At 35.9% G+C, this 17,666-nt stretch overlaps 1 protein-coding gene across 2 annotated transcripts in view; it reads right to left on the bottom strand.

Moving 5' to 3' along the window:
* LOC149798905 (5-hydroxytryptamine receptor 2A-like) overlaps positions 1 to 17,666 on the bottom strand; it is a 41,587-nt gene that overhangs the window by 10,095 nt on the left and 13,826 nt on the right. The window contains exon 1 of one of the 2 annotated variants that reach the window (XM_089957821.1): positions 8,248 to 9,517. The exons of the other annotated variant lie outside the window; for it this stretch is intronic. Coding sequence (XP_089813947.1) covers positions 8,248 to 8,494 — 247 coding nt within the window. The 5' untranslated portion in view covers positions 8,495 to 9,517. Of the gene's footprint in view, positions 1 to 8,247; positions 9,518 to 17,666 lie in introns of those variants that run through there. 2 annotated transcript variants of the gene reach the window in all.

Here is a 17,666-nt window from a genome sequence, read left to right as displayed (position 1 = left end):
GATATTGTATAATTGTTTGTGGATGAACTAAACAAGCGGTTTCGTCCATTTTAACGGTGCGGATGAGTTCACTGAGTCAAACCAGAAACTTTCAACCAAGAAAAGAAACGAACGTGGCATTTGCAATGTCCACATTAAATTCAAGACACGCAGTATTGGAAATACCATTATGATAATTTAAACAGTTATTTCGGAGATGTGTTCATAATTATTTGCAAATAGAACAATTCAGGCTATGACCAGTGCTCTCTAGGGTCTATCAAAATAGCACAGAATAGCATATTGAGGTCAGGGGATATAACTTCACCTTGTATCAAAGCTACTGCATATTCAAAAAGGCGCAACGTATACCCAAATGTGAAACACGTTATTTAACTTCAATGCATATATAAAGATAATTTAAAGTTTAGCCATTTACTCTTTGTTTAAAAACCCTCAATCATAACTCATTTCTGTAAACACTATCAAATGCCATTTTAAATTCAATAAAAACGAACTTTACTTTAAGTTAAACCATTAATAATCGATACTATAAAACAAAAATATCGTCAGTAGTTCCCACTCCTTTCTTGCAATCAAACCGTGTGTCACTAAAGTTTCACTTATGGATTACGCAAAAAGTGAATAATGAAAACATGCGAGCAGTTTTTGCCAAAACTTAATTATCTCTGAATAAATTTATTATCGACTTGTAACGACATAATTGGGATTTCATAGACTCAGTTATGGAATATTTAGTTCGAATCATATGAGCAATAATAACAGAAATTTTCGATTTGTATTTGGTTGTTCAAAACTGGAAGAGGCATCATCTCTGTTTATCCGATATCTACAACGTGTACCTTTGTCAGAATGTTTGTAAACAAATACCTTTTTGTTTCATTTATTATCTCTTTTCGATCAAAGGCTTCACTTTATTGTCTTAGCCAACCATTATTAAAGGATATTGTCACGTTTGCTCAGCCCCAGTTAGTAAGTTGTGTATAAACAAAGGTGTTATTACAAGCCATGGTTTGATGTCTGAACATAGCCGCAGGTTAGAATTAATCTCTTACGCAAGTTTACAGTGACCAGAGAGAAGATCCGGCATCTGGAATCGGCGCAAGCGTTAGATCGAGCGACGTCCCACCTAGATGTTACAGCTTTGTCCAAAGATCAGAGGAACACGCGTGGAACTGGGTGTGCTCTAAATATATCCCCACGTAGACAGACAGCGAGAAGGACATTGTCCGTTAAATTTGATTGGATCGGGTCAAAGCGACATCCAATCGAAATTGAGACGGAGGGAGTGATAACAATTTCGATCCGAATAATAACTTCTAACTAGTAAGCGAAAATTTAGTTTCGCCTTGGCAGATTGCTGAGCAATAAGGGTTACTCCGATAGTACCACTCGTAATTTGGCGGTAAAACTTAGAGAGAAGATTCTAAGGAAAGACAAAGCTTCGTAAAACGAAGCTTTCTGGGGGACAGAACTTCCAGTTCAGTTAAGACTCGAGTCTCTAAGAGGGTGACGGAAGTAAGACTAGCAGATCAGTCGGAGTCGACACGTCTAATTTAACCTCCAACAAAATATTGAGCCTGGGTGGGACTTCTATAATAATTTAAATACAATATTGGAAGCACCCCACCCAACACCTACCACACTGACGGCATAACAACCCGTCATGTCACAGATATGTTAAATAACAAAACTTGACAATAAGATTTATGAAACGTAGAATACATTTCATCGTTTCCGAATTTACAAAGACCTTAGTTTCGAACAAGCGGGTTAGAGCGCAAATGCATGAGTGCTACGCGATAGGTGGTTTGGGTTTGAGTTATGCCTAGAAAGACGTATGGCTCTAGCCGCTTTAATTATAATTGTGTCACTCGTTATAATGATTATTTCATATAACTGAATCAGACCATATAATGTAGGATCCATGATTAGGCGCTTTCCTATGTATGTTTTTTCTAACCTATACAATTGCATTTGTATGGCAAAATATGAACGCGTCTTTTCAGACAGATATACTGCAGGACCATGGGAGTGACGTATGTCCATCCGTCAAGACTAGTTAATATTTTCCCATACATGTTCAGTAACCTTTTTATTATATGCTCATTTTCGCATTCTACCTAAGGCGTAACTATATAAACAAACATACACTACAAGAAACAAAGTAACTGAATGTATGCTTTATTTTAAATTTAATACACAAGCACAGAATCATCAATGCACAGCAACAATATTAATGCGCATATAGCTCAGCCCAGCCAAATTTGAACTTAGTCGTACGGTCGACATAACTTTCGAAACAAATTGTTGTTGTTGTTGTTGTTGTTGTAGGGTTTAACGCCATTTCTTAACACACGTTAGGCTATACATGGCGGCCAGTATTAATGGTGGAGGAAGAACCCGGGAAAAACCCCAGAAAGAACCACCGATCTACGCAAAGCTTCTGGCAAGCCTTCTCACATACCCACATCAGCCGCATCCGAAACTCGAACCCACGCAGACAGAGGTGAGATGGCAATGATCCGTAACGGAGAGCGCTTTAGACCACACGGCAACTCGGGGCCCCTTTGAAACAAATTGTACTTTTTGGTCTTCTTAAAATTGAAATTGAGAGTCATATTGTGAATGAATGCGCATTGCAACAACTTTTCCATTTGGTCTGGAATGGATAGAATTTTGGTATTTTTTGTCGATTCTACTAAATTAGGTATTTTCGGACTGAATTTATCTGTCAATTCCACATGAAGTAGCATCTGATTTGTGCAGCGAGGGAGAAGCGTCTTGACTCATATGCATGCGTGTTCCTGTTCTGTCATTGAAAGTTTGGAATCATGATGTGGGAAAAATATGAGATCTTTCAATTGTAATTATCAAAAAGACGCAAAGGAATACAATGTTCATTTCATTTTCAGTGCAGTAATGAGGATGTTGTTGCGTTTTCAAATTAGTCGAAAATTACAGTACAATTTCGAAATATGTAATCACGCTCGTGTAATTCGGATTTACAGAACTACGAAAGTACATTTTGAGGAAATTCTGGATGTAAAACTGTAAGTATATATTTTGTCATTCTTATTACCAGCTAACGAAGACACATTTATGCCTTGTCACTCGCATGCTATTCGTAGGGACCCCAGCAATTTTACGACCTGTCTGGCGTCTATGGTTAACTTAATTCCGAAACATTGTATCAGAAATGTTAACGCGGAATACACACACACACACACACACACACACATACACATACACACACACAGACATACATATATATATATATATATATATATATATATATATATATATATATATATATATATATATATATATATATATATATATATATGTGTGTGTGTGTGTGTGTGTGTGTGTGTGTGTGTGTGTGTGTGTTATTTTTCACGTAGAACTAAAGTGATACATTTTATATATACAATAAACTGTAATGTATTAATAGTTTTAGACAGCATCCGTCTCTTAATGTTTTGGACAATCTGTAACATTTGAATGACTCTGTCTTAGGACCATTAATTACAGATAACAAGTTTAATGAAAGGATCCAGACATATCTCCGTGCATCTTGGTATAAATATATGTGTCATAATGTAACATTAGAGTTATATTCCGTAAAATTCCGTCAACGAGTGAGGCAAACCTTCATTTTAGTGTTTGTCCTTCATGTGATTTTAAAGAAACAGAGTAAAATATAGCAATGATAAAAATTATCTCAACCCAATATTTTGAATTTCGGTAAGATTTTCTAAGCATTAATAATCAAAATTGTCAATCTGCAATGATATCTCTCTAGCATTAATGCTCAAACATGTCAAATTACAGTGAGATCTACCTAGCATCAATACTCAAACGTAAATTTTAGTGAGATATCACTGGCATTAATGTTCAAACATGCCAAACTACAGTAAGATCTACCTATGATTAATACTCAAGACGTTCATGTCAGTGAGATATCACTGGCATTAATGCTCAGTGGTTTAAATGTCGGAAGGCTCTCCATAACATTAATACTAAAATTACTAAATTATATTGAGATCTCCCAAACATTAATACTCCAACATGTCAAATTATACTGAGATCTCACAAGCATTAATACTCCAACATGTCAAATTATACTGAGATCTCCCAAGCATTAATACTCCAACATGTCAAATTATACTGAGATCTCCCAAGCATTAATACTCCAACTTATCAAATTGCATTGAAATCTTTTGAACATTATTACTCACGTATGTTAAATTGCCGAAAGTAACTCTGTGTAAAGATGTTTTACAATTTCTACATGGTAGGTAATAAATACTTGCTAACGTTTCGTTGATGCATATGCATACAAATAAAGTTCACGTGTCACGAGATAGTCATACGGGAGGTTAGCATTACTGACAAAGAAGCGTGGTTTAAATAGAGTATATACTTGGACCATTAGCTTTACTGGTAAGAAAAAAAAATCAGATGGCTTAAATAAGGTACATAATTCATTGGTTACCTTTACTGGTAAAGGATCTAATGGTTTATATAGGGTATACGCTTTAGAGGTTAGCTGAACTTGCAAAGAATCACGTGTTTCAGATATGACATATACTTCAGATGGCTGCTAACTGACGATATTCAGATAAGAATGCATTGTTTAGAATAGGAATATTGCATAGTGTATGTCTCCTGACTACAGAGACATAATGAGTCGGATTTGAATGACTAAAATAGATGCAGAACTTATATTAAACGTCAACCTACTAATTGGTGCACTAAGTCGACCCTTGTAAGATAATATTTAATGTCAGTATTACTCTCGTTAGTGCTTGTTACCATTATCGCTATAAACTTATGTCAGCGAGCTAAATGGATATTCTCTTAAAGTTTTACTTGCACATAAAACTATTGTAAATGTCTATAATAGTTTATATATCTCTTTACATATCTCAGCATTGATTGCATTATATCTCAATTGATTTTTATTTACATCTTTACATTGCAAGATTGACATTAGCTAAATTATACATGTTATACTCGCAAAATGGCTGAGTGGAAATTTGTGTTAATGATAACTAAACGGATGTCAGCAATAGATATTTTCAAATAAGACGTATTCATCATTGGATGGATGGGGTAGATAATGAAAAAAAGACTTTAAATAGATGTGGCAGATAACGAGAACATATTAATTAAAGATGTTACATGTGCGTCGTCTCTGAGGCCTGAAATCCGTGTAGATTGGTGGGAGGAGCATGAAGGTGTAGTCAAAAGTTTTAACCGTATGCCTACGCATCGCAAGATCCTTATTTTCGCAAGGCTGTTTTGCAATCTGCGTCGGTTTAGACACGTTCTTCTTTGAAAGGTGTGTTCAAACGTTTGACGATATGATATGAAGGCAGCGTCAGCTCAAAACCGCATACATTCGGTACAACGTGCTGTACGGGCGGAATCAGCAATCTCGACAAGATAACAAGAACAACCACGTCGCGAGGTTGAGAGACAAATGACCAAGGTACGTTTGGCACCGCGGGAACCCTCTCCGCATCTATTATGCAGTAATGCCTGCCATGCGATTCGCAGTGAGCCCACGGTTGAAACGTTAGAAATATGTATTGACTACTTAGCCGACGACCGCGAACCTCCTTCACCCCTTAATTTACCTTCTTCTGACGAGAAACATCGCTTTATACGTTTGCTACTCATGCTAAGGGTATGAAAATGTAGACTTTACATTCCATCGTGAGCAGTCGGCTGGAAAAATGCGCTCTTGTCCTTGCCGCGGCAACGGATGATCATTGTGCAGTGTGGCTGTGAGTTATTAAAGATTGCTCGTCTGAACTGCAGACTAGTAGATGACCAACATAAATTTGCTATTTTATATGTTAAGCTGTGTGACCATGATCTATAAGTACATGATGAACAAAAATATGGCCTCCTTTTCAGTTTTGCAGCGTTATGTCTTCAATACATTTGGCAAGTGCAGAAGGTTTGAGTAAAAGTCTTCAACATCAACTTCATATCCTTATCGCACTAATCGCACAAAAAATCAAACCAGACAACCTTCTTATTAAGACGCTTGTTACTCTTTACAGTGCACTAGTTAACAGCATCATCCCCTAAGGAATGTTCATATGCCACTTAAATTAAAGCAACAATATTGTGAAGTGATTTTAGTGACAAATGTTGAATGACATCTCTACAAACAAACTTAAAACGCCCATTTTAAAAGTACCAGTGGTGGGGGAGAGGGGTGACATCTCTGTTCCTATGACACGTGCGTTTTTCACCATTTATGTTCAGCATTACCTCAATTTTTCGCTTCCCTTCCCTTTTTCCATGCTTTCACAAAGTCTGGGTTTCGCTGTGTCTTCTAAAGATATCTTGCAAAAAATGGATTTTCCACGGAGAAAAAATGCAGTATTGGGACAGCAATATCTTTGATGAATACCATGATTCTCCATGCTTCCCAAACGCAAAATTGAATCTAAAGCCTCGGGGCAAAGCTTGTGAAACGTGAGGATTAAATGCATACATACTAGAGTCTTGTCATAAATTTTGCTACTAATACATTTAAATAAATTAAATAACTTGGACTGACATCTAATTCTTCTGCTAATTACTTTTACTTTGATAGAACTCTGAAACACATGTCAATTGCTTCTAAAAATAACCTAGCCATTTCAATCGTTAATAACAACCTGATCTAAAATCTCTTGCAATTGAAGAAGTTTAATGAATATCAACTATCATCATCGGTCATGCTTTTAATATTTGCGGCAAATGTAAGTTTCCTGGAGTTTGCGATTTCAGGCATTGTGTAGTTAATTTGTTTTTTTACGGTAATTATACCACCAATATTCTTGTACACAGGAACATCACAGGTCTCGGCCTCGTGTTATCACCAATATCCTTATACACGCAAAAATCAGATCCCGACCTAGTTGTATCACCAATATCCTTATTAGACCAAAGATCGTCAACATAACTCATTTGTCTATGTTTTAAACTCGAATTTGTTTAGTAAAACTGGGTTGCGTTTTTAAATTAATTTTTAATTTTGTTTGCCGAATATCTGACATTCGAAATTAGGAGAAGCTAGAAGCTAGTAATAGCCAGTAGTAGTGTAGTTTGAAAGTTATGTGAAGCTAGTAATAACCAGTAGTAGTGTAGTTTGAAAGTTATGTGAAGCTAGTAATAGCCAGTAGTAGTGAAATTTGAAAGTTATTTGAAGCTAGTAATAGCCAGTAGTAGTGTAGTTTGAAAGTTATATGAAGCTAGTAATAGCCAGTAGTAGTATAGTTTGAAAGTTATATGAAACTAGTAATAGCCAGTAGTAGTATAGTTTGAAAGTTATATGAAGCTAGTAATAGCCAGTAGTAGTATAGTTTGAAAGTTATATGAAACTAGTAATAGCCAGTAGTAGTATAGTTTGAAAGTTATGTGAAGGTAGTAATAGCCAGTAGTAGTGTAGTTTGAAAGTTATATGAAGCTAGTAATAGCCAGTAGTAGTGTAGTTTGAAAGTTATGTGAAGCTAGTAATAGCCAGTAGTAGTATAGTTTGAAAGTTATGTGAAGCTAGTAATAGCCAGTAGTAGTATAGTTTGAAAGTTATATGAAGCTAGTAATAGCCAGTAGTAGCATAGTTTGAAAGCAATATGAAGTTGAACTCTGCTCGCTATATATCCTGTTTTTCGATTACTGTACTCCAGTTTCTTCGATTATAAGAGCTGCAGCCTAGCGCATATTGAAAGTCTTTTGCCCATGGCTATTAATATGAATTCTCCTCAACGATGCTAATAATGATGACAAAGATGGTGGTAATGACGGCGATATTACTCCTACTATTACGACGACCACCACCACTACTACTACTAATTTTACAAAGTTATCTTCTGGGTAAAGAGAAAGAATGGTACAAGGCAAAGGCAGCGGCGAAAATAAGAAAAAGACAAAAATATGATCAAAGTAAAGATTCTCGCTGTGGATCTTGCTTTCGATCTCATTCGATAAGATAACGTTGTTACTCTCATGTAAGCCAAGCATTTCCCTCCAAAAAAATTCTGGCATAAATCACAAGCTATAAATGTGTATATTTTAAGAAGACTTGACCAATTAATGACCGAAACCATTATTTACCTATTCATCAAAAGGATAATTGTACCCTGTGACGAGTATGTTATACTTCTGATATGAACAATTCATTAATATTGCTTTGATTTAAAAAATTCCACCGTCAACCATGCAAATGTTAACAAATCTTACCCATAAATCCGTTGATTATGCTGAACGGCATGACGATGATACAAACCAATAAATCCGTTATGGCCAGGGACAAAAGAAAATAGTTTGTGAATGTTTGTAGCCTCTTTTCCATGGATACTGCCATGCATACAAGGCAGTTTCCAGTCATTCCAAACAATACCAGGGGTAACAGTAGCAACATGCCCCAATTATGGAAATCTTCTGCAACTTTCTCAAGTGTACTTCCGGTTTTATTAAAGATCGACATGTTTCGCTGCTTTTAAAACACCTGGGTATGTGGCATAGCCAAAATTATCAATGAATGTTTCCTTGGAATGTGTTTCAAAACTATGTTCTAATACTGGTCAAACTGAATCATTTTACGGCCGTTATCAAAGTGTCAAAGGCGGTAAAATAAAAAATTTACATGTAATCCATTGAGTTGTTCTTTCTAATTCTAATGGACAGCATTACATTATATTGTTATTTAAGCACACATGGAAACAAACACAAAATATCCCATTCTTTTAGTGGATTAAGTGATGGACTAATGAAGAGAACGGTGCGAGTTCATTCCCCAATATTGAATCAGTCCAGATCGGCTTCCGTAGTATGACCTTGAGCGACACCTCATCCTTCTTGCCTCGGCACAATATAACGTTCATGTAATACTGTGCCGTAAAATACCGAACCAAACGAAATAACACGAGCTGCGAGTTGTCACATTAGACAGAAGCGGGGATGCATGGTCGGTCGAAGACGTTTTAATTTGCTACCTATTGCGTTTTATTGTTTATGAATGAATACAGGAAAGCCTTGCCTGATTATGCCTCCGAAATTCAATTTCAAATAAAATATTTGAATTTGTAGCAACTAAATCAAGGACATTTCTCGAATAACAACATGTTTTTATTGACAACGTACCACCACAAACTCTGGGTCGTTATTTGTTTTCTCAACCAGCAGTTATCTCCATTGAAGTTTGCAAGAATCAATAAACATATGTACACTTCCTACTTTCAGATGCTTGTAGAAAGGTTCGGTGCTCGTTTAGGAGTTCTGTTTGCAAACAGATTCTCTTATAATTTCCTGAGACTTTAAAAACAATTTTCCAACCGAATTCACTTTTACCATATATATTTTTAACGAAGAAATTAAAATTTCTGCTAGTTTGTGCTCAGTTTCTGATCCCGTCGTGGTTTTAAGTTGTTTATTACAGAGCTAATCTGACATACAACTGATACGTTACGCAGACAGTACCAGTCCTAGCTGCCGCCAAGTGGCTCGAAATGTATTCACCGGTACTAATCAGGTGAGGCGTTTCATTATCGTTGTACAATCCCTTATATCCCACTATCATTACAAGATTTCACAACAGCCGAGAATGCGTATTCCGGAGTCACTTCAACCATCTCAACAAGTTCTTACAATAACCGATAATGCCTACACCAGCATTACTACATTCCAGTTCAACAAGATTTTCCTTGCGATAATTTTTTTCTTCTTCAGGCTGCCTATTACCAATCGTTCATTCGAAGAATATTTCGGATCTGTATTGATACAGCCGAACAAAATGGCGTGAATTGGTTGCTAGCAATTTTCCAATGATTGTCGATTGCAAAGACAATGCTAACACGGTTATATCACGCTTCTTGAGCATTTCATATGATTTTAAGTTCCTTAACTAAATGTATTTTAATCGTAACAAGTAATGCATTCACGGTTTCTGTGAACACTTGAACAAAGAAAAGGAAGCGGAAAAATCTAAGAAAAAGTTCCTAACATGACTAATGCAAATTGTAGCAATGTTGTACAATGTATGCAACAATAATAAAAACCAACAACAACATCTACAATCACTACTACTACCACCATGATAGCTACTACTATGACTATTTTCAACCAACACTACTATTACCGGTACTAATATTAATGTCGTAGTTGTCGTTCACCATTATTAATGCCACTTATATTACTGTACGACATAACATTTACGAATTAGCTGCACAATAGAATGTAGAGATCGGAAGATATAAACTAATGGAATGTAGCGATCGGAGGATCTAAACCAATAGAATGTAGCGATCGGAGGATCTAAACCAATATAATGTAGAGATCGGAGGATCTAAACCAATAGAATGTAGAGATCGGAGGATCTAAATCCTTGCAATAATTTCAATACCTCGTTGATAGAAAACATATGTCTGTTGTCTAGCAGTCTGAAGGTCGCCAAATTTACAAAGTTTAAAGAAACATTTTGAAAACCACACTCAATAAACCTTTAAACATTAGCTAAACTGTCTGCTTCACAACTCGCCTTAATCTAGAATCATTCTTAAAAAATACGCAAAATCAATGAAATATCATTTGGAACAAATTCTACCCAATATTTAATAGTAGTCAATATAAATATTTCCAAAATCTGTTAAATTCTTTGTAAACTAAAAGAAGACTATCGTTCACAGACTTATGTTCAAAAGTTCTAGGAAGCAGCCACGGATACAACAATACACCACGGTATTCTGTCGTAATCAGAAGGTTCGTATCTAATACAGTTATTCCTCTAAGGACAAGATGATATCATTTTGAACACTTACAAATTTCAAGTCTTCTCCTCGGTCCGTTGGCCTCATTATATCTATCTATCTATCCATTTATCTATATATCTATCTATCTATGTATCGCTATCTATCTATCTATCTATCTATCTATCTGTCTGTCTGTCTGCACTTACATTGATTTTGGCGATATAACCCATGTTTATTATGGATGTAGAAATAATCCCAATGCAGTTTCCAATCTAGCATCGTCGAAATTAATGAAAAGTGTGAAAGGAATTGAGATGTGTTGCCATCCTAAACCATATTATATCCTCTGTAAATTGAATATTGATTCCTATAATTAGTTTTAATGAATCGAATTCACATCTTGCAGATTTAAATTAATATGAATAAATGACGTTTGTTTGTCATATATTCACGGAAATAATGGATTAGGGCTCACTAATGTGTACCAGTGTGTCAGAACAGATTTTTTCAAAAATTGTTAATTGGAAAGACATAAGCCGATTACAAAGTCTAGAATGAGTTATAAGCATTACTTAGATAATCTCCCATTGTACTCGGGGTGGAATGGGGTTTCCACAGCAAAACTTTGTCAACCTCTCAATCAATAGATAGAAAATGACAATACCCGAGAACCCGAAGGCTTAAAATAACATCGTTTGATGGCAGAGTGTTTCTAAAAGAAGTTTCTGCTCAATTTCTTTTTTATTATGATGTACCGCTATCGCCATCTAGTACAGAGTTTTAATGGTAAGGTGTTCCAAATAGAAGTTTCTAGAACATATCGAATTTATTTTGACGTTCCATTAGTGGCTTCTCGTACAGAGGCATGGTTATATTTATGGCGCAGTAGCGATAATGCTAGCACACTCAACCAGATTAAACCAGATTAAATCAGATTTAACATAGAGGTTCCTCCCCTCCTTCCCCATATAAATGAGACGTGATAATTATCCTCCACATAGGGCACTTTAAATAGCGTATATGGGGGGTGGGAGCGCCTTCCTTCATCGTGAATCGTTCTTGCTATTGCTGTTGTTATTATTACTATTAATATTGTTGCTGTCAGATTAGGAAATTATGGATGAAGTTGACTAGTAAAGAGCTAAAAATCCTATGTTAACTATACATTCCCACAAAACGTTGCGCGAGTAATGCTTCTCATTCGGTCTTACTCAGGCTTAACTTTCTTTTTTTCTTCATCTTGCCTTACGAAAATATGCACTCGTCAGTAATACGTTGAAAGGAAATCGATTGCTTTGTTCTTATCATAAATAAATTTAAAATTAACTTGCGAATAGTTACGTAGCTGCAGACCCTTATAAAATTATCAAAACATTTTCAAAGTAATACAAAAATCACAACCACGCATAACTATTCTAATCTGTATGGTGGCTGAAATAATAACATTTATTATATGCTCATTTTTATCTCCGTTAACTTTATACATTGTCAGAATCGTGCAGTATTGTATGATATTGAGCACCTTCGTATTGCACGCACGTGTACGACACGTGTGCATAAAGATATTATATTGTATTAGAAACTGCCTCGTAAACAAACCCGTACACTCGTATAATAGCCGCTTTAGGTTTTGTTTGATTAAGTGTGTTTGTGAATGAACTAAAGGAGCTGTTTCGTCCGTTTGAAAGTAAAGATGATAAAGTTAACGATGCGGAGGAGTTCGCTGAGTCAGAAACGAAACTTTCAAAGAAGCAGACGAATGAACGTGATATTCGCAATGTAAACAACAAACGTGAGAGACGCAGTAATTAAAAATACCGTTCTGATCACTGAAACAGCTATTTAGGAGAATATTCATATCTTTTCACAAATAAAATGGTTACAACTATGATGAGTGCTCTCTAGGGTCTAATAATATAGCATAGAAAAGCATATTGAAGTCAAGAGCTATTGCGTATCTATCAGAGACGTACCATATTAGAAGTCTGTCAAAATACTACATTCGAGAAAAAATGTAATTGAAGGTTTTGGTAGGAAACGAAGAGCATCAGAGCCAATAATCCAAGACGACGAAAAAGTGTTACTTCCGCTGGGTATATGGAGTGTTACACAACAGTTGCTTTCAATTTTCCCCGTGTAACTATTTTGATACAATGTTAGGCTAACGATAGATGACACAGTGTATGAAACACGTCATAGCTGGGGTCCCTCGAACAGCAAGATGCAAGTGACAGGGCATATGTATGTTTTCTTTAGCTGCTAATAATAATGGTAATAAATATACTTACATTTATGCATCTAGAATTTCCTCAAATTGTACTTTCTTAGTTCTTCAAATCTGACCAATATGTCCTGCAAAACCTGATATTCAGAAAGCTCTACTGAAATTTCAAGTAGCCTACATTTACAGCTGAAATCGATTCACCTTATTTAACTGAATTGACCCAAAACTCCAGCTCCTCATAATCAGAAAAGCAGAAATGAGTTGAATCAACATAGAAACAAACTACACACGCTTTCATTCACAACATGACTCTAACTTTATATTTTAAGCAGAACAAAACGACAATATTTTCTGAAAATGATGTAGAGCGCGCGCGCGACTAAGTTAAAAGGTCCCTAGGCGGTGTTATGTGCGCATGAATATTGTTATTGTGTATTGATGAATGTACGGATAGTGAATTTATTTTGAAATAAAGCATAAATTTAATTGCATTGTTTCTTGTAATGTCTTTAATTGTTAAGCCTTAGGTAGTTAAACTCGTTCATATTTTCTCATACAAATGCAGTAATTTGTAAATACTCAGAATGATCGTACATATATTGAAATTTGATAGCATTTAATGAACACTTCCATGCGCTCTTTAAAGACTGGAGTAGTACTGCTAAATGTCAATAGAGATTTCCGATTCTATTTTCAATTTCAAAGAGCAATAAAGTCATTATTGGAATTCAATTATTAACCGACAACTATGGAAACGTATTTGCGAAAAACAAAATTTGTATAGGCCCAGATTCATTACATTAATTATATATCAAGTAATTAGACAATAATCAGCATACGTTTAGAATAAACAAATTTAGCAATATACGGCCATGGCTGCAAAGACAATTCATGTTGTAATAGACAAAATTGGCCAAATCCAGCCATGCCTGCAAAGAAAATTCATATCGGAAAAGACAAAATTGGCAAGATCCGGTCATTGCTGCAAAGAAAATTCATATCGGGAAAGACAAAATTGGCAAGATCCGGTCATGGCTGCAAAGAAAATTCATATCGGGAAAGACAAAATTGGCAAGATCCGGTCATGGCTGCAAAGAAAATTCATATCGGGAAAGACAAAATTGGCAAGATCCGGTCATGGCTGCAAAGACAATTCATCTTGTAATAGACAAATTTAGTCATATCCAGCCATGGCTGTAAAGATGGTTCATTTTGGAATAAGCACAGTTGGCAAACTTTAACCATTGACTGCAAAGAAAATTCATACTGGATTAGACAAATTTGGCTTTATCCAGCGATTGACTGCAAAGACAAATCATACTGGAGCAGACAAATTAGGATTGATCCAGCCATTGACTGCAAAGACAAATCATGCTGGAAAAGATACTCATTTTAATCAAACCTACTCAACTGGGTGTCGAGACGTTGTCCAGTGAGTGCAAAAAATGCAACAAACAGTTCATTTCCAATAAATAAAGACATCCCTTACACACCACCGAGTGGTGTTAATCAGCATTTACCAAGTACATATTGAATTGCATATGCTTTGGGGTACAGGCATTTTGATCAAATCATCATACACATGTTAAAATTATATCGAGCACATTAGCTACTGTTTAATTTTCGAAATGAGCCTTTTTGCAACCGAAGAATGAGAATGTTAATAATCGGAGAGACAATAGCCAATTACGTTAATAAATATTAAAAATTTTATATACTAAACGAAACATACAGCAGTAAACTATAAATAAATATTGCAACAGTACAGAGTTAATTAGCTAAAAAGCCATGTGATAGTTTTATATAACAAACATAAGTAAAAAAGCTATGAAACTGTTCAAAGACGTAACTCCTTTGGATCTGATAATATTGCAAAAGACTTTATTTTAAAAAATCGATATAGAACTAACACCAATTTTGGAAAAAGTATAAGTTAATAGTTTGTAAAGGGAGAAATACCAATTTGATGAGAGAAGGCGTCATAACCATCTTATATAGAGCGAAAGGAGAAATGTGTGTCTGATTAGGACTTTTAACGTAGCTTTAACAATTTTTTAGTCATATCGCTACGATGCTGCAGTGTGGCAGTTTATAGTGATGCCTAGCACTGGGGCATCATGTCGCAGACATGTAGCGTGATGTCCTACCCAGTCACATTATCCTGACACCAGGCCGACCAGTCCTAAAACTAACCTCTTAATGCTGAGCGCCAAGCGATGCATCTGTTAGTATCATTTTTGTAAGTCTTTGGTATGACTCGGCGCGGGTTCGAACACCGGCAGAGTCATACCAAAGACATAAAAATGGCACGATCATTTGCCTCGCTTCCCCTCTTCCAAGACCCCACCACCACCAACTCATTTTGAAATGTGTAATTTCAGTAATTTTAAGTGGAGGGACTCAGATCACCTAAGAAGAAATGAAGAAGAAAGCATCTTCGCTGTGGAGTAGGGTTTGATATATCACTCCCGCTAGGAGATACTGTAAGCGGAGTAGGCTTATCCCCCACAATCATAAGATCGAAATATTCCATCCCACAGAGAGATGTAAACAGGTCTACTCTTAAGAAAATTTACAAAACCAGAAAAATTCGTATTGAGTAACATACTTTTAACCTAATTTTGTAATAGGGAAGACATTTTGATGCAACATACAAATAGTAAGGGATGTTTGCCTTAAGTATGAGGTAAAGATGATGAGAATCTAAATTATCAACGATCTGATCGGGACTGACATATTCGCACAAGATTGTCATAAAACAGGGGCCTAGCAAAAATATATACAGTAAATATATCAAGAAAACGAGGGAAACATATACACATAGTAACAACTCTGAGTCAAAATTATACGTATCAGACAGACACTAGGTTTAATAAATAATCTTGTTTTTATCTCTTCCAAGACAGCAACTATTTCCGCTTCCTCTATTAATCTTTCTGAGCTATGTGCATATATTTTCTAGCATAAGCGCATGCCAAGGTCAGCCAGTGCGTTTAGTCATGGTTAGCTCAAGAAAACGAATGATATATCCTTACCCTGACAAATTTTTATGACTTTTTACATATCAACCTGTGTGTTTTGTCCTGGATATCACTTAGTTAAAAAGAATAACTCTTTTTCCACCAAACTTTCTTTTTTTATAATTTATCCAAACATAAAAGCTCGCTACGTATTTTGATGCTAAAAGAAATCAGTCTTAACAATTATACATAAGAAGGGCTAATGCACATATACAAAAGTATAGAGATATTTGGCATAAACACACACATATATATATGTTTAGACATATATCTATGTCTATATATATATATATATATATATATATATATATATATATATATATATATATATATATATATATATATATATATATATATATATATATATATATATATATATATATATTTGACAAACAACAAAAATATGTCGATACAGTATCACGTAAAATTTCCAAAATAGTTGAGAGAAAAAATCGTATGGTCTAATGCCTGAGGTACGAGCTTGTTTTGAAATGCAATTTAGGCTTGGAGACGGTGTGTGCGTGCGTGCGTGCGTGCGTGCGTGTGTGTGTGTGTGTGTGTGTGTGTGTGTGTGTGATTTGGATTTTTAACGTAGCTTTAACAATTTTTCAGTCATATCGCTACGATGCCTGCAGTGTGACAATTTATAGTGATGTCTAGCACTGGGGCATCATGTCACAAACATGTAGCATGATATCCCACCCAGTCACATAATCCTGACACCAGTCCGACCAGTCCTAACACTAACCTCTTAATGCTGAGCGCCAAGCGAGGCATCTGTTAGTACCATTTTTATAAGTCATTGGTATGACTCGGACGGGCATCGAACCCACGACCTCCCGCATCTGAGGCGGACACTCTAACCAATCGGCCAGCGGAGCGGACTTGGAGACGGAACAAATAAAAAGTGGCAACAGAAATCTAAAGAACATAAAAATGTACGTGCCTATCAAAAATAAAGAGGAACCTCCTTTGAAACTTCGTTTTTGTTATAAAAAAAATTCTGCACATTACGGAAGGCAGTTGGGTGGGGAAGAAAAACGGTTGCGGAAGACAAGCGTGTATATCACATTTAAAGGCTAAGACAAAACAGAAGAGCTCGGTGCCATCGTAAAATGACTGGTGGGAATTACTACTAAGAGGCAATTTTTTCCACCGCAATTTGAAATTTTTACCATCTCGTATAGAAGCAACACAATAACGTGTGTATGTGTGTCTGTGTGTGTGTGTGATTTGGATTTTTAGCGTAACTTTAACAATTGTTCAGTCATATCGCTACGATGTCTGCAGTGAGACAGTTTATAGTGATGCCTAGCACTGGGGCATCATACCGCAGACATGTAGCATGATGTCCCACCCAGTCACATTATCCTGACACTAGGCCGACCAGTCTTAACACTAACCGTTTAATGCTGAGCGCCAAGCGAGGGAGCTGTTAGTACCATTGTTATAAGTCTTTGGTATGACTCGGCCGGGGATCTAACCCACAACCTCTCGCATCCGAGGCGGACAATCTAACCACCAGGCCACCGAAGCGGTGCAACACGATACATTTCTTTTGCACATTAAAAATTTCAAAATAATATGAATACTTGTTTGTATGCGACGTCTTAACTTCGTGTTTTTTTTTCTCCTGTCTGTTTTGTTGTTTGTTTTTGTTTTTTGTTT

The sequence above is a fragment of the Sinohyriopsis cumingii genome, chromosome 5, assembly GCF_028554795.1.
Source record: "Sinohyriopsis cumingii isolate HCF-2022 chromosome 5, ASM2855479v2, whole genome shotgun sequence".
Lineage (NCBI taxonomy): Eukaryota > Metazoa > Mollusca > Bivalvia > Unionida > Unionidae > Sinohyriopsis > Sinohyriopsis cumingii.
Note: the sequence above shows the minus strand (reverse complement) of the source record. Positions and strands in the feature narration are given on the sequence as shown.